Here is a 23451-nt window from a genome sequence, read left to right on the forward strand (position 1 = left end):
TAACAGTTTGGGGGCTGCATACCCGGTGAGAAGTGTATCCCAAACTGGGGAAAATGGAGAAAAGGGAGAAACTAGGGTTTATTATTCGGTTCTGTGGAAATGTTAACACGGGGCTTACGATGTGTTTGGAGCAGCAGGTGAGCCCTGCAAGGTGCTCTGGGCTGTGCTCTGCAGGGCTGGCACGGCTCCGAAGGGCTGGGCGAGGGGCAGGCTGCTGCCAGTCAGCTGAAATCCATGGACATCCCCGGGAAGAGGTGGAGAGTGACCTTTGGATGGGACTCTTAATCCTAAAAGGGAAATACAAAGGGGACTTGGCAGGTTTTTTTCCACTGGGGTAAAGGTGTCTGACTGTGCCAGCCCTGAAGGTTCACCTGCACACAGCTGGGAAGTGCCAGCCAGTAGAAGTGGATTTATGAGCCCTTCAAGGCTTGTTTTCCTTCTGCTCTCTCTCCTGGAGCAATGTTGCAATATATATGAATTTTAGCAATATTTAAATACTTCAGGTCCCAGGGCAGAAATGTAGAAGTGAACTGTGTGTGTGCTCACAGTATCTGCAACCAACGGAAGGAGGCCACGTTTGTGTTTGTTGTGCTGGTGGGCTGTGAGGCCATGTGGGGAGGCTGTGGGTGTTCCTTGCAGGGGCTGTGGGTCCCAGGTACAGATTGCAGCACTGGGGTTGGTGCCAGGATGAACAGAGCCTCAGCTCCTCAGTCTTTGTAACCAGGGGCCATTGATCCCTTGGGGGGAGGAAAAACTGTGGAACCATCCTGTTGCTAGAGATGTATTTTTTATAGCCACGTCAAGATTAAGCTTAAGTATTTGCTTAACTGTCTTTATTTTCCCATGGTTTGCTTGATTGCTTGCATCAGAATGTGGGTGTGAAGTTTTCTGTTTTTCTCAATCTTGCCATTATTTCATGGAGCATTTGCTGATATCTCGTGAATCACCCTTGGCTCATGAATCACATATTGAGAAACACGGCCGGGGTCGGGAGAGGAACCCACGGGGCGGGCATGGCTGGGAGGGGGAGGCCTGCAGTCTGGATAAAACGGTTTGCTGCTGGCACTCATCATTCATTCTGATTTGTCAGGTCTCAATGGGACGGGAAGGGAGGGAAGCCCCGCTAGGAGCAGCATTCCAAGGGCAGCCCATCCCGTCCCATCCCGGGATGGGGGGAAGCGGGGCGGGGGGGCGCAGCTCAGCCATGCTGACACCAACCTCTCTTCTTCCCGATGCAGGAGGGCAGCCTGTGGCCGTCGGAAAGCACCGTGTCGGGGAGCGGGATGGCTGAGGTGAGGACAGCCCGGGCTCCGCGTGCCGCCGGTCCCCGCGCCCCAGGGCCGCACCTCACATCCCGCCGCCCCTTCTCGTTTCTTTCTCTCCCCTCCAGCAGCAGATCTACACCCCGCGGCCCAGCGAGCGCCTGGCGGTGCCGTCCTTCCTGCAGCGGGATCGCTTCAACAGGTTCCAGCCCACCTACCCCTACCTGCAGCACGAGATCGACCTGCCCCCCACCATCTCGCTGTCGGACGGCGAGGAGCCCCCCCCGTACCAGGGACCCTGCACTCTGCAGCTGCGCGACCCCGAGCAGCAAATGGAGCTCAACAGGGAGTCGGTGCGCGCACCCCCCAACAGAACCATCTTCGACAGTGACTTGATAGATAACTCGGTGTACGGGGGGCCGTGCCCCCCCAGCAGTAACTCTGGCATCAGCGCGACCTGCTATGGGAGCAACGGCAGGATGGAGGGCCCGCCGCCCACCTACAGCGAGGTGATCGGGCATTACCCCGGAGCCACCTTCTACCAGCACCAGCAGAACAACAGCGGGGTGCCCTCGCTGCTGGAGGGCAGCAGACTCCATCCCTCACAGATCAATGGCCTTGAGAGCACAACGGCGTGGAACAAAGAGAAAGAGAAACAGAAAGGGCACCCCTTTTAAAAAAGGAGAAAAAGGAGAGAAAGGCAAAGTCAGCGAAACGCTCTGCACTTCTGGTGGGAAGGAAGAAGGGGAGGGATTGGGAGCTGAGGAAGATGAGCAAAGGAAAAAAAAAAAAGAAAAAAAAAAAAAGCCCTTCCCCATCTCTCCGTGTATAAATATTTACTTGTTATGTCTGGTCTGAATGCACAAGCCCACAAAGCTTGCAGAAACATTTCTTTCTTGAGCTGTGTCTAGACGTTGAAAAAGGAAAAAGAAAACAACTGTAGTCTTTTTTTTTTTTTTTTTTGGTTTTGTTTCTAGTTGAGCTGTGTGTGAATGCTTTTTTGTTTTCGTTTGATTCTTTCACTTAACTTTAAAGACAAAATATTTGCACAAAAAAACGTTTTGTTTAAAGATCTGCAATATAAATATATAAATATATATTAAGAATAAGAGAAAAGTGTATGTGTAAGGAGCAGGAGTATTTTTGTATTAGAAGAGGCCTATTAAAAAAAAAAAAAAAAAAAAAAGTTGTTTTCTGAACTAGAAGAAAAATGGCAATTTTTTGAGTGCCAACTCAAAAAGTGTGTATGACGTTGTAAAAAACAAACACAAAAAAAAAAAACACAAAAAAAAGAACAAAACAAAAAAAAAATCAAAAGCAGGGGTTTAGAGTTATTTATATAAATGTTGAAATTTTGCACTATTTTTTAATATAAATATGTCAGTGCTTGTGTTGGTCAAAGCCTCTATCGTGTCTACCATGCAACTGTTAAGGGATGTTTGTCCACAGGAGCAGCAGTGAGTGGGGCTGTGGGCGCTGCGGCGCCGTGCAGCCGAGCTGTGGGGCTGTGGGGGGCCCGGCTGCTGCCGGGGGGGGCAGAAGCAGAAGCAGAAGCAGGCAGAAATTACTTGATTTTTTTTTTTATTTTTTTTATTTTTTTTTTTTTTGGACAACCTCTAACTTTTTGGAGGGGGGGTGGCGGCGGGGATGAGAATAAACTTCTGTGTCTGAAGGAACGAAGTGGTGGTTTTTGGTTTATTTCTTTCAATGTCAGCCTGGAGGGCGCTGCGTGCAGGTGTGGAAGCAGCAGAGCTGTGCTCCCCCCTCCCCCCCCCCCAGAGCCAGACCTGGACTGCAGCATGCTGGGCTGCCATGGCTGCAGGGCTGCTGCACTGCTGTGCTGCGTGGGGCCGCACTCTGCTCCCAGCACTGGGGTTGCAGCCCCGCCTGCCTCCACTCAGTGCTGTTTTTTGCTTTCTTACCCCTCTAGATAGGTGTGAGGCACGATGGGTGGGAACGAGCCTGTTCCTGTGATGTGTCAATTAAAAGCTAACCGAATAGGCTCAATGCTTTAGAAGCAAAAGCCCTTCACCTCCTTGGAAGATTTCTTCACTGGGAGCAGCACCTGCTTGGCCCTCCGCCTGCAGATCCACGCTGTCCTCAGCTCAGCTCCGGTGCCGTCCGTCCCTCTGCTCTCCCTGTCGGTGCGGGGAGGTGTGGGGCCGTTCCCTGCAGGGTGCTGCCCGGCAGTGACAGACGTGGAAGACATAAAGGCAATAAGTTGTTGTTAAGCAACTCTTCTATTACTTGAAAAAGAAAAATACGTGAGAACAGTTCTGAAGTTGTGACGGTTTGAACGATATTTATATGTATTTTGGTGAAGATGGAGAATAACTGAACTTGAAGTTGGTTTTTTGTTTGCTTTTTTTTTTTTTTTTTTTTTTTTTTTTTTTTTTAATAAATCCTGTATTCTCTCAGTCCTTCAGAGCACTTTTCTGCAGCTCTCGGGGTCCTCCCAGCTTTACAGCCACGCAAAACCACAAAAGAAACAACCAGAAATGCAAAGGAGAGCGACTTGAGTGTGTCAGGAAGGCGCAAAGTGAGTTTATGAAAACGTATCTTTATGTAACATATCTATTAGTGCCTTATGAAAGAAGCAGCATCGCTCCCTTTTAAAAGAGGGGAGAAGGGAATCCCGGGCATCCCCACCCAGCAGTGCTGCTCCGCATGCCGTGCACAGGGCAGCTGTCCCCCCGTGGGCTGCGGATGCTGCCTGGGTCACCTGGGTGCTCCTGCACATGGTGTGGGGTCAGGAACCGCAGCTGCTGTTGGACGTGAGGTACCAACCAAAAGACGGCTGTAATATCTGCTGCCCTCTTGAGCCAAAACGCGTGCATAGTGCGGTTGGGTTTTGTTTCCGGGGGGTGTTCTGTTCTGTGAGCTTAACTCGTGTGTTTGCTACAAAAACCAAATGGTTACCTCAGTGGGTGTGGGGTGGGATGTGCATCGTGGTCCGGCACGGAGCAGGCGGGGGTTCTTGGCGGCACTTCTGGGCGGTGGGCACTGAGCGGTGCTCTGTTGGCTTTGTGCAGTCAGAGCGGCTCCAGGTCTTCTATCAGGCCTTGGGATTTCAACTCGTTCTCTTTTTTCCCTCCCCGTCCTCTCCCCGTGTGAATTTCAATCTCGCAGACCTCACCCCGAGCATCCTGCAGCTCCTTGATCCCTTTGCTGAGTTACTGGCTCTGCTTTCCTTTGCCGTGTGGGGCGTGGAATGAGCTTACAGCAGGGTGGCTCATCAGCACCAAACTGCCATTGCAGCACTGTCAGCCCATGTCCCACACCCCTGGAGCTGCCATAGGCTGCCAGAATGGGTCTCAGCCCAGCCCAGTGCAGCCCCAGCCCAGCCCAGCTCAGCACAGCCGACTTGTCCCCTTGTGCCCGGCTCCTTTCCGCATCCTGCAGCCCTGCACACACCCTGTGTTTCCAATGCAGGACCAGATCTGGGGCCCAGATGAATTCCCAAGTTCTGAATGGGTGTTAGAAATAATGTTCTTGAATTATGATGATGATTCTTTATTATTGTTGTCCTTATTATTGCTATTTAATGTTATTTTTGCCTCGGGGTCCATGTCTCCCACCCCCCAGTCCCTCCATGGCCGGGTGCTGGCCATGCACTCTGTCTCCCTTTGGTCTCTATGCAGGACCTGCCCACAGCTGCTCTCGCATCCCACAGCTGCAGCAGAGGGAGCATCAGGCCCTGCCCCAGTGACTTACTGCGACAAAAGCAGGAGAAATGAGACATTGCCAGTGCTCAGCAGCCTCCGTCACAACTCAGCCTTTTTGCTCAGAGCTGTAGGAGTCGTGTTGGCTTTAGAAGGGTTCATTAATCTGAGGGATTTCCTTAGGGTACAGTATGGCAAACAGCATCCTGAGCGTGCCACCAGAACAAACGTGGCTTCTCAGTGAGGATGGCAAGGAGCAGTGCTTTTCGTTGAGGCTTTGGCCCCCTCCACAGCCCACTGGTGTGAGATGGCCTCACTGAGGTATCTTAACTGGGGCTATAAGGAAATCCATCTGATTTCTGGGGCGCTCACCTTCCCTATGTGTGTACAACCTCTACATTGCACTACCTGCCGTGTTAAAGAAATAGAAGCCCAATGTTTTCACTGAGGATCAGACAAGGACTGCCTCCAGCTGTGTAGCACCAGCAGTGCTGGCTGAGGACAGAATGAATTCGTAGTCTCTCTGTTTCACTCAGACATTCTCAATGCTACCATAAAACAAAAAAGTTTTCCAGAAACGGCGCTTCAAATTGTTGCTGTGCCATGGAAGCCCGTAAGGGACAGCGCTACAGTCCTGGTTTGCCTGCCTTACAGACACAACCTCATTGTATTCATCTTTCCTCAGCCTTCCAGTTGCATTGCTTTGGCTTTGGAGTTTGTTACGGGCAGTCCTGCATCCCGAGTTCTGTTCAAGTTTAAACTTCTGTAAACTATTGACCGCACATGCAATGCAGTACTTACCTATATTTTGCTGGTTTAGTATGAATATGTACTCTGATACCAATTTACAAAATTCTGTTGTAAATGCTTATTGTGTAACAGTAACCAATAGTGGCAATTATATGTCATTCTAAAAGCTGCAATACTTATACAATAAATTTTACAATACTTTGGACAATCTGCCTTCACCTTTCGCTTTGTTACCCTAAAACCAGAGTTTGCCAACTCAATGTCATCTAAGGAGCACTTCCCATTTTCTTTTTGAATTCTGGAAAAAGAATATTCTCAGGTTTGGGTTTTTTTGTGCTTCCCCTCTGCACAGCATCCTTCGGGCCCAGCTGGTGCTGTGTGGGTGCAGCATGCTGTGCTGCTGTTTGCTGCTCTTTGCTGTGCTGCTCTTTGCTGTGCTGCTGTTTGCTGTGCACCTCAGCTCCTTTTGCTTTGAGCTCCAGCACTGCCACTTTCCTCCCAGAAGAAGCGCAGCCGCCCCTCAGATGGGAGCACTGACAGTCAGAGCTTTAACCTGAATGACCATCAGTCGATGAGAACGGTGCAGGTGGGCTCCAACCCTAAGCACCAACCACGTGTGTGACTTTTCTTCTTGAAGCTGCGGTCACATGGCAGCCATCACAATAAAATGGTTGGAAGCGTCACTGTTTGCAGGGGGTTTTCTTCGTGTATTTCTGGAGGATGTTCTGTAGAGCTGCCCGCCCTGTGCAGTGTGGGTTCCCCTCAAGAAGAAGATGCAGCAGTGAGCCCTGCACTCTCAGAGCCATCGGCCATGCTGGGCAGCTGGGGATGTGGAGATGCCACAAACCTGTGCCGTGTCAGAGCTGTCGGTGCGTGGTGCTCAGCAGTGCCCTGTGTGCCAGCATTAGGACCCTGTACCACACGCCAGCTGTCAGCCTTTTTTGCCTCTAAATCTTGCTGTAAATGAGCAGAAACCTTCTCCCTCCTTTTAGCAACCGAGCAGCTTACATGAGTGCTGGAGCTAAATACAGTTTATAAGGCATTTGCAGTCCATGCCATGCTTTAGCCCAAAGCAGAGCTCTGCAGGGCTGGGTTCCCACCTTCAGGGAAGGCTGTGCTGTGCATCTCAAGCCATGTGCACAGCCCTGAGCACACCTACACCATCTGTAGGGCCAAGCACTCAGCGCAGACCCCACACTGATGTCTCATGGAGACATTACATAGTGAGTAATTCAACTGGCTCTGAGCGTTGCGCCAAAAAGCCAAAGCTCTCCTGGAGCACCACAGCCTCATCCCATCCCAGAGCCCCTTTCTGCCTTTCCTGGAGCCCGGCTCACCCACGCCTTTCCCCAGGAGGAGCTTTTGGTTTTCAACCACTTTCGAAATGATGGTTGGGTTTTTTTTTTCCATTTTTGGCTGGAACCAACGTCTTCCCACAGAAAATGGGAACTCAGATAAAACCACCTTTTCCAAAGGGGATTTTTTTTTTTTTAAATGAGAAAGCAAAAAGCCCAACCAGCACAGCGCGTGGGAATGGGCAGAGTGCTGTTCCTAAGCTACCTGCACTAATGGGGTGAGCCAGGGACACTGCAGCACGGCTGATTGGCACAAGATTATTTTTAACTTTTTGTTGTTGTTGCCGTTTGCTCAGCAGAAGAAACAATTCCGTGAGTTTGGGAACTGCGAGGGGCAAAGGCTTTGGTTTTAAACAGATTTTAGTGCTGCAAATTCAATAGGACTTGAGGAATCAGATTCAGCTCCCCCCTGCCCTCCCAGCACTGAGCCTTTTTGCAGCATTCCCAGCTCTGCTCACTGAAAGGTGCAAACTCGGACTTCAGAGCATCCATACTTCAAACTTCACAGCAGTATTTTATCTGCATGTCCCAGCCAATTCTTTCCCCTCTGCATGGCAGAGCACTTTGCTCTCAGCTCGGGTCTTTTAATGATAGTTCTGCTGGACCAGAGAGAAGCAGGAATAATTCCTTCCTTGTGCTACAGGACCAGGCTGGAAAAGCTCTGCTGAGACCACTGTGGTGATGGGTGGATGGGGCAAAGCCAGCACAGGTAGGCACCCGCTGGTGATGTTATCATGCAGGATGATGCCATGAGCACACATTCACTGCAGATAAAGTAGGAGGACTCGGTGCCCCTGGCCACAGTACCTGGGCAGGGCAGAGCTAAATACAAGCTGGGGAGGGCACACAGCAGCTCAGGGAGGAGCAGGAGGGCTGTGTGCTTCGCTTCTGATCCCTGAGCCCTATTCTGGATTATTGCTCTGCAAACAGGAGGTTGGAGAGCTTCCTCATCCTCCTGCGCCGGGGCAGGATGGCCGGCAGCGGGCTTCCTACGCACAAAGAAATACTAAATATCACTCCATTTACAGTAATGTTGTAAGAGTGGTATGAAGCTGGACTTCTGTTTACGTTTTTCAGGATAGACTTTACTGTAGATGCCCAAACAAGTTTCTATATTCACCAGTCTGTGTAATTCAGAGCTGCCTGAGCTGCCCCGCTGGTTCTGCTCTCTGTGCAGCACAGTTCAGCTGCAGAACTGCCCGCTGCCCCCACACAGTGCCCCCACCTTGTACATCTCCTGGAGATGCCCATCTGCTCTCCAGCCCTGGCTGAGCTGGTGATGGCGGTGTGGAACTTGAGTGGAATCAAAACTGCATTTTAATTGTAAACATTTGTCCAGAAATTAATGTTTCTGAACTAATGCTTCCCTCCGACCACAGCATTCCGAAACAAATGATTCTTGCTAATTGACTTTTCCCCATGGAGCGGGTGATGTAGGTGGAGGAAGCCATCCACGTGCCATTGCCAAGGCCCCTTCCAGCAGCTGTCAGCACGCCGTGGGGCACCATCCAGGAGCTGCGTGGCTGCATAGGGAGGAGGGTTCTGTTTCCTCCCCTCTGTTTGCTGAGCTGAATTTTGTTGTCATCAAGGTTGGTTCGGAAGGAATTTTGCATCAGAGATTCTCCTGAGGATCCGATAATCCACTTTTATTTTGATGCTTTTTAATAAAGCTGTGTAACAAAGGCTTTCCTCGTTGCAGCGATGCTGACTGCAATGCGCTCGCAATACTTCAAGCCCCTGCTAATGAAAGATTGGAATTTTGCCTTAATTATATCGTTATGATACATTTCACGTGTTTAATTGTTTTGTACGATGACAGCTAAGCTCTCCTGCCTCATATTTCCTATTTCCTGATTCAATTACTCCCCACACAAGGGCAGCCTGCAAGGAATGGTCTTTCACACTTCATGCTTTCCAGGGGAGATGAAGGCGATGCTGGGGAGATGTGCCAGTGCAGTCAGGTCAGCAAAGCTGTGTGCTGTGTACCAGTGCTGGTGAGGAACAGCTGCACTGAGCTTTCCTCCTTACAGAAAATGGAATAAAAAGTGTCCAGAGCTGCAGACCTGCACATCTGCAAGCCCCTGCTTCCTCCAAAGGTCACAAAGGCAGCCAGCGTGCATGCAGCCTGAGTTGGATGGCTGTGCTCCAAAATAGGACCTACCCTCTTCGACTGTGGTGACGCCCGCGCATTTGTTTTGGATGAGTAAACGCAGTTTTTCACTGGACAGGAATTTGTAATGATGTTTGCAATTCCCAGCTGCTCGGGCGGGTGGGAGCACGGTGTGCTCAGCCCTGCGCCGCTCCCTCCCCCGTCTGTAAGCACCGTGAGCTGCAGAGTGCAGCACTGGGAAAGGAGGACTCTGACTGCCCCAGGCTCTGCAGAACGCCTTGTTAAGCTGCGTTGAAGGGGAGATGGCTTTGTGCTCATCCTGAGCACTGCTGTTGGATTTGGGGCCACCACAGTGCCCCAAAGGGCCAGTGGGATTGCGACGGGTGGCATTACAAAGCCAGGTGCCAACTGAGCGCTGTGCTGAGCGGTTAAATGAAGGTGAACTACAAGTGGATGTGCTCAGGCAACAGAAATGACAACACTATAAATGAAAATAACGATAATTACACTCTGTGAAGGTTTCTTGTTGTTATTTTTGTTGGTACGCCCAAAATCTTCTCTGAACCCTTCTGTGAGCAAAAGTTACCGTCAACAAAAATAACTGAAACCTGCTTTTCCTCTGTCGTTGCATTGCATCTGTTGTGTGGGAAATGGCAGCTCTGACTTCTTGTGTTGTTTGAGATTTCAGAGCGGTTCGTGGATGAGAAATTTCAAACCAAAGCCATCAGGAGAAATCACCTGCTTCAGTTTAGCTGCATTTGAAATGTTACGTGATAACACGAGCGCTTTTAATGCGGCGTGTATACATATGTATGCACACCTTGAGATCAATATTAATATAGAAACAAGACATTTACTGTATCAAAATGAGAAGAAAACATCAACATTGCTTTCCAGTACTTGGGGGAGCTTAGAAGGAGGAGACGGAGTGACATTCTGATAGCGATGGCTATCTCAAGGGGGAGATAACAAGTAAATAACAAGTAAATTCCCCCAATAACAAGGGGGAATGGCTTTAAACTGAAAGAGGGGAGGTTTAGGTTAGATGTGAGGGCGCTGAGGCACTGCCCAGAGCTGTGATGCCCCAGCCCTGCGTGTGCCCCAGGCTGTGGATGGATACTGGGCAGCCTGAGCTGGAGGGGCAACCAGCCCAGGGCAGGGGTGGGCCTGGGGGATGTGAGATTCCTTCCAACCCAACTGCACTGTGATTGCAGGGAAAGGATGGGTTTAGAGTGTATTTTGTAGCAGATCCTCCCTTTTTTTATTGCTCGCTCAGTGTGACGCCCCTCTCCCTCCCTCCCTTCCACCAGGAGCAGTGCTCCCAGGGAGAGCACAGCCCATCCCTGTGCACTATCACTGGGACATGGCTCTGCAGAGCATCACCCCTGGGGTCAGCACCACACACAGCTTTGGGTGCTGCTGCTCTCACCTCCTCATTTCACCTCAATCTATTGGAACAATTCCCTTCTGAGCTAATTCCTGATGGCCTTATTAACCACGGATTAATTAATTATTAATTAAGCAGCCCCATGCTACTTATTAATTCAACTTCTTAATTAAGCTGAGACGCTGGGGGGTTGGAGGATGGAGGTGCGGCCCTCATGGGTGCTCCTTGGCCAAGCAGGGCAGAGCAGCGTGGGGCAAGTGTGGTTCTGGGCATCCCATTGCCCTGCCCCGCAGCCACCAGCCCCTGCTGTGCTTTCCTACACCCACAGAGTGTGCAAAAGACCAGTGAGACCATCCAGCCCAACCACAGCGCTCAGCCCAGCCGGGGCAGGGAGGTCTCTGCGGATGGCAGCCTGAGGATTGCACCATCTGCCATGAGGGCCAGAAAATAGCAACAGGAACTCCTTCAGCGTTAAGCTTTGTGAGATAACTCCACGCCAACATCTTCCTGCATGGTGGTACCCAGCAGTTCAGCAGCAATGCAGTAATCCCAGCACATTTTCTGAGAGCTTGCCGAGGCCACTGCTGGGTGCCAGACAGAGCCCAGCATCACCCAGCCGTGCCTCAGAAGCCGCTCCTCAGGCTGGTTGAAAATCGGCCCATTTCTCATCATTTCTGAAAGGAGATGGGGGAGGGGGAGAGCTAATGAGGAACACACAGAGCTTTGGAACCAGAAATGCATTCCCTGAAGTCAACAGCCTAAAAAGTTTTTTGTTTTTGAATATTCATTTCCACCGAGATTTGCCATTGCTATAATTAATTTGTCACAAATACACTGAGAAAGCATTTCTGCTGCTGTGCTGAGGGCTGGAGGCAGAGGTTTACTTCGTCTCCTTTGAAGAAAAATAACTGGCTATCAAATAACTTTAAACTCTGGAAGCTTTACCAGCCCAGTCTCACTGCTTCCATTAAAGAATGCTGCTTGGCCTCAAAGATAACTAAAGCTATTGAAAAAAAGAAATGTTCCATGGGTTTGCTTTCGGTTGATTCAATCCCGTCTGTGTATTGTTCTATCATCTGCAGCAGTGCTTGGATTGTAGAATCTGTGGGGAATGGCTGTCGCTTTTCTTCTCCTGTGTGTGTGGCTTTCCAATTCCTTTGCAGACAGAGAGGTGACATTGGGGTGGGCAGGGCTGCTTTTGCATGGCTCCGCTGTCCTCACACTGCAAAGCACCAGTTCAGTAAGTCCATCCATGTGACAAAGTCTTCATTGAGGTGAGTAGTGGCAGCAGGTTCATGGGTTAACGCATGAAACTCTTGGCCCAGGAGAAAGCTGCATGACTCGGATCCAGCCTTGAAAACAAAAGTTCTAAATCCATGCCACGCAGTGCCATGTGGCTCCTGCTAAGGCTGCTCTAAAAAGGCTATGCTGAATAGGGGAAAGATCAAACTTCTGATGTTGAGTTGAGCTTTCAAGCATGAGATGTGGCCTTGATGAAGCTTAGCCTGGCTTATATCACTCAGGCGAAGACACTAAACAAGAACAGTATGCTATTTCTCATTTAGAGGAAAAATATGTTAAAAAACATACTTGACAGATAAGTAATTGGGAAACATCTGGCCAAAGCAAAGGCAGCAGAAGTGATTCCAATCAGAGATGGTTCACTGAAAGCTTTTCATCTCGACTCCAACAGAAATGGCAAATTTGGTGCTTAAAGAATTCCAGCTTTCTGATGAAGTGTGAAAGAGGCTGAGAGTGAAAAGTGCACACACACACAGCTGGCATGAGGGGAGGGAAAGAAGCAACCAGGCTGCGTGTGGAGGTGCATGCCAAAGGTGTGGAAGGATGGGTATAGCCCTGACACTGTTACAGTGCTCTGATTGACTCCCCAGCACCACACGGGCCCACCATGCAATGAATGGGTCCCACCATGCAATGAATGGGTCCCACCATGCAATGAATGGGTCCCACCATGTAATGAATGGGTCCCACCATACAATAAATGGGTCCCACCATGCAATGAATGGGTCCCACTATGCAATAAATGGGTCCCACCATGCAATGAATGGGTCCCACTATGCAATAAATGGGTTCCACCATGCAATAAATGGGTCCCACCATGCAATAAATGGGTCCCACCATGCAGTGAATGGGTTCCATTAACCTGCAGGGAAAGCCCGCTGCAACACCACCACAACGCAGGAGCAGGAAGCAGGCAATATATTCCTCTCCAAATTAATTGTTGTTATTTTGATTAAGGCACATTATCATATAAATATTTGATTAAGAATGTGATTGAATCTTTCTTGCTTATGAACTGTGACAACTTTAAAGTCTAACCTCTTACAGCTTGGCACCGCATCATTATTTTGCTCATTAGCTACATTTAATAATTCGATCCCATAATATGCTTTGCCATTTGAAACCTGCCTTTGTGTGCCAAGTTCAGATCGATACTGTTAGTTATTTGTACCACTGCAGATAATTAAACAGAAATTAAAAGCAATTTAACCTTGCAGTCTGGCTGCGGGGCGTTCGAGGAAGGCAGCGGTGGTGGAGCACAGTCAGCAGGGTTTGCTCTGCTGCTGGGGTCTGTGTGGGACAGGGGGGCGTCTGAGGAGCCTTTGGGACAGGCACACTGGGGGGGCCCAGCCAAGAGCTGGTCTCTATGGGGGGCACCTCCTATTCCCCCATAAGCAGAAGTTCCTGGGTGCTGCCCCGTGTGCTCCTGGGGCCGTGGGATCACGGCTGTGCTGTGGGCTGCTCCTGTCACTTGCAGGCTGTCCCACTGCAGAGCGATGCCCCTGTCTCTCCCAATTTACTCTGAACAGAGCTCGCTTTCCTAATTTAAACTGCACACAAAAGCTTGCCATACATGGTCATGGCTGCTATTTTTAGGTTTGCCAATTAATCCAGCTCCGTTTGAGCTGGATTAGAAATCGCATACCCCCTTAATTATAGGTGTACACACTCCAGACTGGCAGCTGTTTGGACATTCTCAGCTGGGAAATCTGCCCTCAGCAGCCACCCCCTCCCCAGTCCGAGAGCTGCCTGCTCTGTGCCCATCTGCTGTCGTGGCACCATGCCTGCTCCCAGCGCTTGGCCGCCTGCCCCGGGACACAGGTGCCAGGCAGTGATGCGCTCAGACAGGCGGCCTCCCTCTCCCTTTTTTTCCCCCCCCTCCTCCAGGAAAATCTCCTCCGTGTCCCCCAGGCCTTTTCTTCTCACTGCAGCCAGAGCATTGCTCAAGCTGCGGGCACTGCTCCCTTTGCTCCCCACTGCTGAGCGCTGTGGGGAATGAGTGTGGATATCCACACCTGAGCAGCGAGTGCTGCACCTCCAGCAGCTCCTGCATCCTCATCCATCTCTTCATAGTTCTACAGCCTGGTCACCTTCTCTTTTTTTTTCTTTTCCTGGTAGCTGACAGGAGTGGGCATGAATGCTCTTTGGTTCTCTGTTGTGTTCCAGCATCACAGCACATCCCAGCTGGCTGTGCTGACAGCACACTGCTCTGCAGCACAGCCTGCTGACCGGGCAGCCTGAGCGCTTTTCCATGGAAGCTGCAGCCACATACATTCACTCATCATGGTTTCCATTCCCATTGGAAAAAAGGAAAAAAAAAGAAGAGCTGAGCGCTGCCTTCCCAGAGAGCAGATTCAGTACTGTTTGCATCGCCTTTGAGCGGAGCTGCTGCCCCTCCAGCCCCAGGTGCTGCCATAACACCAGCAGTCCCACCTGCAACACCATGGAGCCATTTGGAAAGGACGTGGGTCTGGCAGGGGCGGAGGAGGGGAACTGAAGCTCCCTGCCTTGAGGGGCTTTGGGAACTCGTAACAATTTGGGCAGAGTTCATAGGTAGGTTTGGGGCCATCGTTGCTGTGGGTTTTGGGGGGGGCACAAGGAGTGGGCCTGCAGCTGCTGTCACTTCTGCCTGGCACGGTGGTGCCCCACCTGTTGTCCCATGTCCCATATAGGGCCAGATCCTGGTGCAGCCTTCTGCCTGCCACAGCACCGGCGCTGCTCCCGCTGTGAGTCATGGTGATGCCATGAGGCCACCTCCCACTGGGCTGGGGGCAAACAGGAGCAGCAGTGTTTCATCTGTGAAGCTTCCTGATTAATAGATGGTTATCAGGGAGTGACTCAGGGGACAGCAATCCTGCCCATCCCGGCTGCTGGCAGAGCAAGGAAACGCCAGTGGTGAATTCCAGAGGCTTTGTGCATCGCTGGGCAGCCATTCTTTCCAGGACCCGCACCCGGAATGAAGCCATCAGCCCAAAATGTCTCTCAGTCTCCCTGGGGGACAGAGGAGGGCCTGGCGTGGGGCTGAGCGGTGCGTGGGGACCCATCCCTGTGCTGGGGCTGCAGTGCCACCGGGCTGCCTTCTCAGCAGCCACCCCCCATGTGCTGCCAGTGCCTCCTGCACTGTGCTCGGGGCAAGCATGCAGCCTGGGAGCCCTGGCAAACTGAGCAGTCCTGGAGATATGAGGCTGCTCCTTACCCACAGCCTGGGGGCAACTCCCAGATCCATGTGGGGATGGGAGGAGATGGCTCACCACCTGGTCCCTTGCAGAGGGCACAGGGACATTGCCAGGAGGCCACATCCTATAGGTGTGAGCAGCTCTGCATGCAATTCAGATTTTCTCAGGCTGCAGGAGAGGAAGAAGTGCCGAACACACAGACTTGTGACAAATATACCAAACTCCATAGTAAGCACTGATACTTAAGTCCAAGCAGAACCGTAACTTGACTTTTCCCAAACTCAGAACTAATTGGAAAACTGAAGATACATTGTCCTGCCAATAGAGCAAGGGCCCACCTGGGGGATGGGGAACAGAGGAGGGGACAGGGAGACCAAGGAGGACTCACACAGTCCGTGGCCACGCTCTGCTCAGCTATGAGAAAGCCAAAGGGGGAGTGGGAACCCCTCACCAGCTGAGGCCCCCACAGCCCGCTCCATGCCTTCCTCTTCTCTCAATAGCCAGCGGGAACTGCAATTAACGTCTGCTGCAATTTCTTCATTATCATAATGACAGTGCTCAGCAAAATATATGGGAGGCATTGACGGTGACGCCCAGATGCTGGAACCATACGATGCCACATGGAAAATCATGGCACCGCGTAAAACCCCGACGTTTATATGGCACAGCTGCCTCTGCGTAATGCCCTTGTAATTCATCAGTGTGCAGCATCTGGTTCTGTGCTGTCATTCTTCAACTTTCAGACAACCATAATCTCAAGTGTCTTAATAATAACACAGACCTGCCAGATGGGAGGGGGGGAGAGGCGAGGGCAGGAGAGGGAGGCTCCTTTTGTGGCTTTCAACCCAAATGAGAGGGGAAAAACACAAACAGTAAGGTGGAGGGCCGAGTGCTGCGGGGCGGGAGGGATGCGGTTGCTGGGGCTGGGGCATGCTGCTTTGGCCTGGGAGAGCAACCAGGCATCCATCGGCTCTTTTTGGGGCTCATTTGATGAAAATCCTTTGGCTGAGCCTACAATGGGAGCGTATGGGTGCAGCAATGGCACTGGCAGAGCTCGTCGGGTCCCCCATAGAACCTCGAAACGCAGCGCTGAGGGTACATCAGGGGCTGCAAGGACAGGGACGTGTGCTGCTGTTGCCAGGCGAGTCCCAGCCGCCCGGCTCTGAGCGGTCCCGGCCGTGACGGCTTGGGGTCGAGGGGACATCGGCTCCGGGCCGTGCCGGGCTCCCGCTGCCACGAGGGGGCGAGCGAAGAGGCACCGTGCCGTGCCACAGACACACAGACACACAGACAGGGCCGGGGGAGGGTTGGACGCTCGATGAGAGCGATGTGCTGCGAGCACGGCTCGGGGCACCCCTCAATGTGCCACGGCTGCTCGTGTCCGCAGACGAACCCCGAGGGCAGGGCGCTTCTCCCTCCCCGTGCCACCACTGCGGGGACATTCCCCCCCCTCTTCCTTCTCCAACCTTTGCCGCCGGGCCGGGTGGGAGCGGGGCTGGGGCAGCCCCAATAGCGCTGCTGAGCTGCACCTGGAGGAGGCGGGGACTGCTCCTGGGTGCCGAACACGTTGCCCCATAGAAGGCAAAGCGGTGAGCGCTGGGCTCTGCTCTGCTTGGGGGGGAAGGATGTCCGCAGGAACAGAAGGGGCGTTTTATTAAGGACTTGCTGGCTTTGTAAGAGAACTGCCCAGCGCTTGCACTGGTTGGATGTGGGGCATCCTGAGCATTGCAGCAGTGGTTGTACTGCTGTATTGAGAGAATTCATGGTGCTTATAAAGGTAAGAGAAATTGATAATCTCATATGCACGCAGCTAACAGCTCTCCAGCAGACCTACTGGATTTGCTGCAATGCGTGGCAATGCAGGACATCCAGATTTACTTCATTTTTAGCACACAGAAACCTGTGGCTGCTTTGTGCTTTTGAGGTGGAGAGGTGAGCAGGGAGAGGCAGGTGATGCTGCCCTGTTCTTACAGTGCTTATCTCTTAATATGAAAATGGCATTACATCAACAACTACTTGTGATAAGTTGGAGTTCTAACATCACAGAGCCCAGCTGGGCTGTATGCCTTCGTTCAGGTGTGAGAGGGCCACAGATGTGCCCCTGCTTGCAGTGAGCACAGACCTGCTAGCCTCTCCTTGCCACCGGAGGTGACATGTGCTTCCCCTAAACCCTTGGCAGTGTCCAGGTGCGAGGCAGCTCTGTGGGGTTGCTTTAGGTCACCAGGGTTAAACATTGATGGCAGCACAGGGCTATAGTATATGGGCAAAGCACAGCACTGTTCAGTGGGTGCAGCAGCCATTCCCTGCACCATCCTGGGCACTCACAAGTGCTGACCTTTCCTGCAGCACTTTTTCTAGATGGTGATTCTGCCTGGAAGAATAACAGTGTCTGCGGTGCCGGGGTGGAACCCATGGGCCTGGTGGGGCTGCAGCCCTCCACACCTGGCTCAGTTACTTCTGCAAAGCCTGAAAATGAAATGTTTGCTCTGATGGATGCTGGGTTAATACATGCGGTGAAATGTTCTCAGGCCAAAGTCCGGCCAACAGGGCTGGCTGTGCATGGAGCAAACAGGTTACACCAGCACTGAGCCGCATTCCTCAGTGTTTGTACCCAGCAGGGGGCTGTGCACTGACCCCATCCCCTTGTGAAAACAGAGGTCTCAGGCTTTGTAAGTTCTCTTGTTCTTTAACACACAGGTGTAAATCTGCTTGTTGCATAGCTGCCTTCTTCCTACACCTGCTCGTCATGTCTGCGTGGTCCACCTGTAGCTGCCTCCCATTGCACTGATTTCCTTTGTGTTTGAGGGGGGTGGGAGGGCTGTGCACTGCTCATAGAGTCGTGTGAGTTGGCAGAGACCTTCAGTGGCCACCCAGCCCTGCTCCCCTCACTTCTCCACCCCTCGGGTTGCTACCATGAGGCTGGGTGGCAGCTCTGTGGGTCATAGCGATGATCATCCTCGAAAGACATACTTATGTTTAGCTCAAACCAAATGCTGAGTTTGCTGAGCTCTCACTAGTCAGACCTGAGGGCTGCTTTGTGCCCTGCTCATGGACAGAGACATGCGAATGTCCAGCATCTTGGGACAAAGCCCAGGAAGGAAATGCCTTCCTGCTGTCCCACCAGGAACGAGGACTTCTTCTGTCCCTTTTTAAAACAACTTTTTAAATGTGGCTTATCCACCGTTTCTGCTGAAGTTGGAGTGGTGGAAAAAACTGCTGAAAAATCAGTTTGATTTGAACACTTCACTGGACAGATGGTGTGTTCTTATCTCCCCTCACCCCACTGGTAATACCTACATATGTGGCTGTAGAGCCGCTGAGGTGGTTACTTCTTTGCAGCCTTTTGTTTTGTTTCATTGGAAACCAAAGTTTGGCTGTGTCTAGGACTGAATTCTTCTGTGGTGTTCTTAATCCAGGCTCAATGGCTTGCTCAGGTCCCAGAGGTAGAAAACAGAACAGCAATAAATACAGGGAAGGAACTGCTGGGATGTATAAGTCTCAGCAGCTGGGCAGAAAACCTCCATCAGTTTCTGTGAAACAGCCTTATGAAGGCTCCAAGAATCTCTGGGTAAAGAGGGGGTGAGATGATTTGAGAGCCTCTGGCAGCAGCGTGGCAGGGAAGTTCTCGCTCCTCAAAGGGTTTGGGGTTAGAGAACCAAAGTGGCCAGGAATTGCTGGGGCTGGTGGGGATGGGTGCTGCTGCCTTTGTGCCTCTCCTCCTGGTGGCAGAGCCAGCTCTGACAGGCAGGTTTTGGGGGGGCTGTGGGAGGGTGCTACAGGTGGTACTGACCTTTGAACTGACCTCTGGTGTCCGTGTTTCTCTCTCTTCTGCATTCTGTGAGGTCACAGAGCTCTCACTCTCATGCAGACCAGCCCTGAGTACCTGCTTCCTGGGGCTGGAGACCTTGGCTTGAGGCTGAAAGCCCTCCCTGGGTTCCTCTGGCTGCGGGGAAGGCTCCAGGTTCTCTGTACAACAGACTTCTCATGAGATGGCAGTTATTGTCCTGTTTGTGCCTGAAGGTGCAGTTATTGCTAGCAACCAAAGCGACACTTCTGCTGTGGCTGAGCAGCCTTTACCCAGGGCTGTGTTTGCAACCAGGAAAGTTTCACTTGCTGCCTTATCTGCCTTATCTACTGCTCCCTGCAGCCAGCATGCTGACGAGTGTTTTCTTCTCATTTATCTGTGCACTTGCCCTAGAAGTTGGCCAGAAGAGAATGCTGCAGATACCCAAACAAGCCTTTTCCTTCTGATACACATTTGTTACTCCAGGAATTAATTTTACTGCATTGGACAAAGCAGTCCAAATAGGGCACTGCTTTTCCCACTTACAGGCTCAGCACCCAAATGAAGCAGAATCCCCTGGAAAGTCCGAGGCCTGAGGGGCAGCCCGGCCCTTCCCAGAGGAACCCTGCACATCTCAGTGCTCACTGCTGTGTCCTTGGCAGTGACACAGGATCCCTTGGCCTCAATAACCCACGCTGGGAGCTGGTCTCACTGCGCAGATCGTTTTGCTGGCTTTGTAAACTTAATCAGTTGACATGTTGCCATTAGGTCAGGAAAGCTGAATTTACCTTAAATAATTAATCCAGATCAATTAAGCACAGGGTAACTGTGAAGAATAGTGGAAGGAAGAATGACCCTTGTTGCTTCCACATCTTTTTCCTGCGTAGACAGCTCATAGCAAGAAGATGGCTTATGGAGCTTTGACAGTGGGGAAAAAAAGTACATTTATGTCTTGTGATGACAGCTCTATCCTGAAAGTTTGACCTAATTATTATGCCTTGTCTCAGTATCTGTCTGGCAGTTATTGTTGCTGTCATGGTGTCAAATGCAGCTAATGAAAACATCCAGTGGTTCCATTAAAATACTAGTGGGGTGAGGCTGCTCAGTTGTGTGAGTGCAAATGCATGTTTCCGTGTTGCTGATATTCGGGGGCGGGGTTATTTTATCAAATACATCATCAGAATAAATACTTGCCAGAACTGAATTGCCTTTACGCAGGAGAACCCTACAGGGGCTGTTCCAGCCAGTCTTGGAGCTGAGTGGCACTAATTGGCAGTAATTACATAGGCTGTTTCTTGGGATCTTTATAAACGGGTTCCACGTGACAGTGGCCAGCAGAGAAGCTGGCAGCAAGGAGCACAGAGCACGCTTCTCCCAGGGATGCAGTTTTAGATGACTTTTGGTGGGGGGCAGCACGGGGTGTTCCTGGGCCCGTTTCCTCTGCTCCCAGCAACGTACAAAACTTGTTTTCCAGTTCTGAGAACCATCGGCACAAAAGGACCATAAAGAGTTTTAGAAGGACTTTTTGGCTGGCTGCTTCGGAAGCTCTTTGTAACAAACTGGCAAGTGCAGCTGCCTGCTGTCAGGACACAAGTGCTGCCCTGGCCAACTCCCAGGGAAGGGAAGGGCTGAGAGAGGTGAAAGTGTTTCCAGCCCTCTCTGTTGGTGTAAGCATCCCTTTGGTACGACGATCTCACCAGCTTTAGCTTCCAGAAAGAACAGCAAAGCTCTGAGCACAGACACGGGCTGTGGTTCAGAATCTTTCTTTCTTTCTTCCTTCAAAATAGAGGTCTTATCCCAGAGCGAAGGAAAATCGTTTCTGGCTCAGAAAGCAGTCCAGAGCTGGAGTGCTGCTCCAGAACGATCCCTGCTGCCACCTTTCTCTTGCGTGGTTTTTCTCCTGTGGTTCTGACAGCTCTGCTCATCCCTTGTCCTCAGGCACGGTGCATTGATAACTATTGAAAACATACTGTGCAGAGATAAATTGCTAATCTTTTCCTTTCTGATTGGGAAATTAGAGGCTTTGTTTCTTTGGCTACAGTGCCTGGAGATCAGCATAGTAGTGATGTAGCTGATGAACTTTGGGTTGGGTGTTGCAATGCCCTGCTAGCCACAGTGCTTATCTGGATTAGTTCTCAGAGCACCAATGTCCTGACTTCTTCACAGGGAGGTTCATAGAGCAGTCCATAAATCCCTGGTGATGCATACAATGGATTTTGTTTTAATTCCCCATCTGTGCCAAGTCACAGCACGCTGCTAATGAGCTGTGGGTCTGCCCTGCTGTCCTGACATAACCCATGTGTGGTCTGATCAGATCTGTCCCAGGACAAAGGTGGTTCTCCTGCCTGCTAGAACAGTGTGTGCTGTGAGGGCTGTGGTGCTAACATGGGGCTGGTGAGTGGGTTCCTGTGTTGTGTGCACTGCAGCAGCACTGTCTGACACCTAACGTCTGTAGTGTTAGCACTGGGAAGCATCTTGTTGAGCACACAGACACACTGCAACCTGTCAGCAAAACAATCTGCAGTACCAAAACCACTGCCCTGCTTTGTTCCGAGGAGTTGCTCTCCCTTTGTTAGAGACTTTGGAGTTTTAGCAGTGATGGAGTGCTTAGCAATGCCACTGGAAGTTTGGGGGAGGAAAATGCAGCTGCAGAAGCTGTGGGTTCTGCAAGGAGTTAACCTGCACTGCTGGTTGCATGACAGCCCCCAGCTGTCAGTGCCTTCCCTCCAGCATTTCTTTCCTTTATTTCATCAAAGCAACAGGCATGGTTTTAATTTTCCATGACTTGCTTACGAAATACGATCCTTGCTGTAATAAAGAAATGATTTGGTTTGTAATGGGTACATAAGAAATCAATTTCCTATTTTTAAATTAGGTAGGATTAACAATGAAGCAAACAATAAGCAGAGTGATGGGGAGAAAGAAGAACAAGAGAAGAATTCAACAGCCCTGGGACAGAGTGGCCTGCACTGGTTGTGAGACTCTGCCTTCATTAATTGCTTTGCTGAGACACAGCTGGAGTGTTTCTTTCAATGTATATTCATTTTCTACCTGAAAATTATGGCCTGGTGAAGATTGCTAAAGATTCATGACTCTCCTTTTGCCTAGCAGTGACATTTAAGGTGCAGCACAGTTTCTGTTCAAATTCATAGTTCAAAATAAATCATTACCACCATGAATGTCTGGGGAACAGCTGTCCTCCCCTGCCTTCCTCTGCATCCGCAGCACCTGCAGCACATGGCTGGACCAGGAGGTTGGGACCTGCTCCCAGGAACAGGAAGAGAAGAAGCTCTCAGCTTCTGCTTTCTAAGGCTACTGCAGTATGGGAGAGAGCTGCTTGTTGGTAGATATCACAGTGGTGTGCTGGAGCCCGCACGGGACTGAGAGCCATCGAGAGGGGATGCAGCCCCTCGCCTCCCAGTATGCTTCATGTGCTCTCCTCCTGGGGTACACTCAAGGCATGGAGCAGCACCCCAGGGCTGTGTGCTGGGAGGGCACCCACTGGCTGCAAGATGCCACTCCTGAGAGCTGCAGCCGTCTCCAGAGGTGGATTGCCCTTTAGACCTTGGCCTGCAGGCGGTTGATATGGGTTTCTCTGCCGAGCGGTGCTGAGCGCTGCCAGCATGTTTTTGTGTCATTAACAGCTGTGCTGTTGCTCTGGTTTCCAAGGCTTGCATGCAGTGCGTGCTCTTCTGTGCAGGGAGCGCGAGGCGCAGGGCTGTCGGTCAGAGCACTGCGCAGGTGGGAGCTGTGCTGGGGTCTGAGCCCATCCGAGTCCCCTTGCAGAACTGTGTGCTAGACTTGCTAGAGCTGCTCTTTTGGTGCCAGCATCTCCTCCTGGCCCTGCTCCATGCCTGCGCTAAGTGGCTTTGGAGCTGCCCCAGGGGTCTGTCACGGGTTGGAATTAGAGTTGCATTTGGCTGGCTGGTCTGTCTTCCCTTCCTGGATGCTCTTGCTTTTTTTAGCTTATCTCAGTTCTGCATGGGTTTGTGAGTTTCTGCTGAAGTCTCTAACAAGATTTGTATGGTGGCTTCTTTTTCCTCCAAGCAATCATAATTTGGCCAAAAATAAATGTCTGCAGAAATCTTTTTAAAGTCTCTCCTTCATGTAGGTTTCAGCAGCCTTCTTGAGAGACAAGCCATAAAAACTGATGGGACTTATGGAAATGGTTGGTAGGGCTTCTAGGACTGGGCAGGAGTCCAAACAATTTCTTGTAATCTTCTCCTCATAGATCTGTTATTGCTGGGGCAGGTACCAGATGCATTATCACTGCTAATCTCCTTCGAGGGTGGAGGGTGTCTGAGTGCAGATAACTACGATGAAATGGAGCCAGCTTTCTGTCTTGTTGCTATAAAGTCCAAGAAAACTCCATGAAATCTGAGGCCTGCTTCTACTTACCAGTGTCAGAGGGATATTGTTTTTGTACTGTAAGACCCACAGTTATCAAAACTTCTTCCCTCTCCTGTTCCCAGCTGCTATCCTACTTAAATTTATAGCATTTTTTTTTTTCCTTGGGCTATCGCTGGAACTTCAAGTAACTGTTGGTAGGCTTCCCAGTTCCAAGGACAAAACAGACCAAATGTACAAAACCAAACCCAGATTCCTGATCATCGGAGGCTCTGCCCTCCACCTCCTCTGGCACTATGGTCCTGCACAAACTTGC

At 51.0% G+C, this 23451-nt stretch overlaps 1 protein-coding gene across 2 annotated transcripts in view; it reads left to right on the plus strand.

Moving 5' to 3' along the window:
• Window positions 1-2152, plus strand: part of PMEPA1 (prostate transmembrane protein, androgen induced 1) — a gene marked incomplete at its 5' end in the record, with an annotated part of 29797 nt that extends 27645 nt beyond the window's left edge. For both annotated transcript variants that reach the window (XM_079543419.1, XM_079543420.1), the window contains 2 exons: window positions 1239-1292; window positions 1391-2152. In XM_079543419.1, coding sequence (XP_079399545.1) covers window positions 1239-1292; window positions 1391-1939 — 603 coding nt within the window. In that variant the 3' untranslated portion in view covers window positions 1940-2152. The remainder of the gene's footprint in view (window positions 1-1238; window positions 1293-1390) is intronic.
• Window positions 2153-23451: the final 21299 nt, after the last annotated feature.

This window comes from Tetrao urogallus (genome assembly GCF_951394365.1).
Source record: "Tetrao urogallus genome assembly, chromosome: 16".
In the NCBI taxonomy this organism is placed as follows: Eukaryota; Metazoa; Chordata; class Aves; order Galliformes; family Phasianidae; genus Tetrao; species Tetrao urogallus.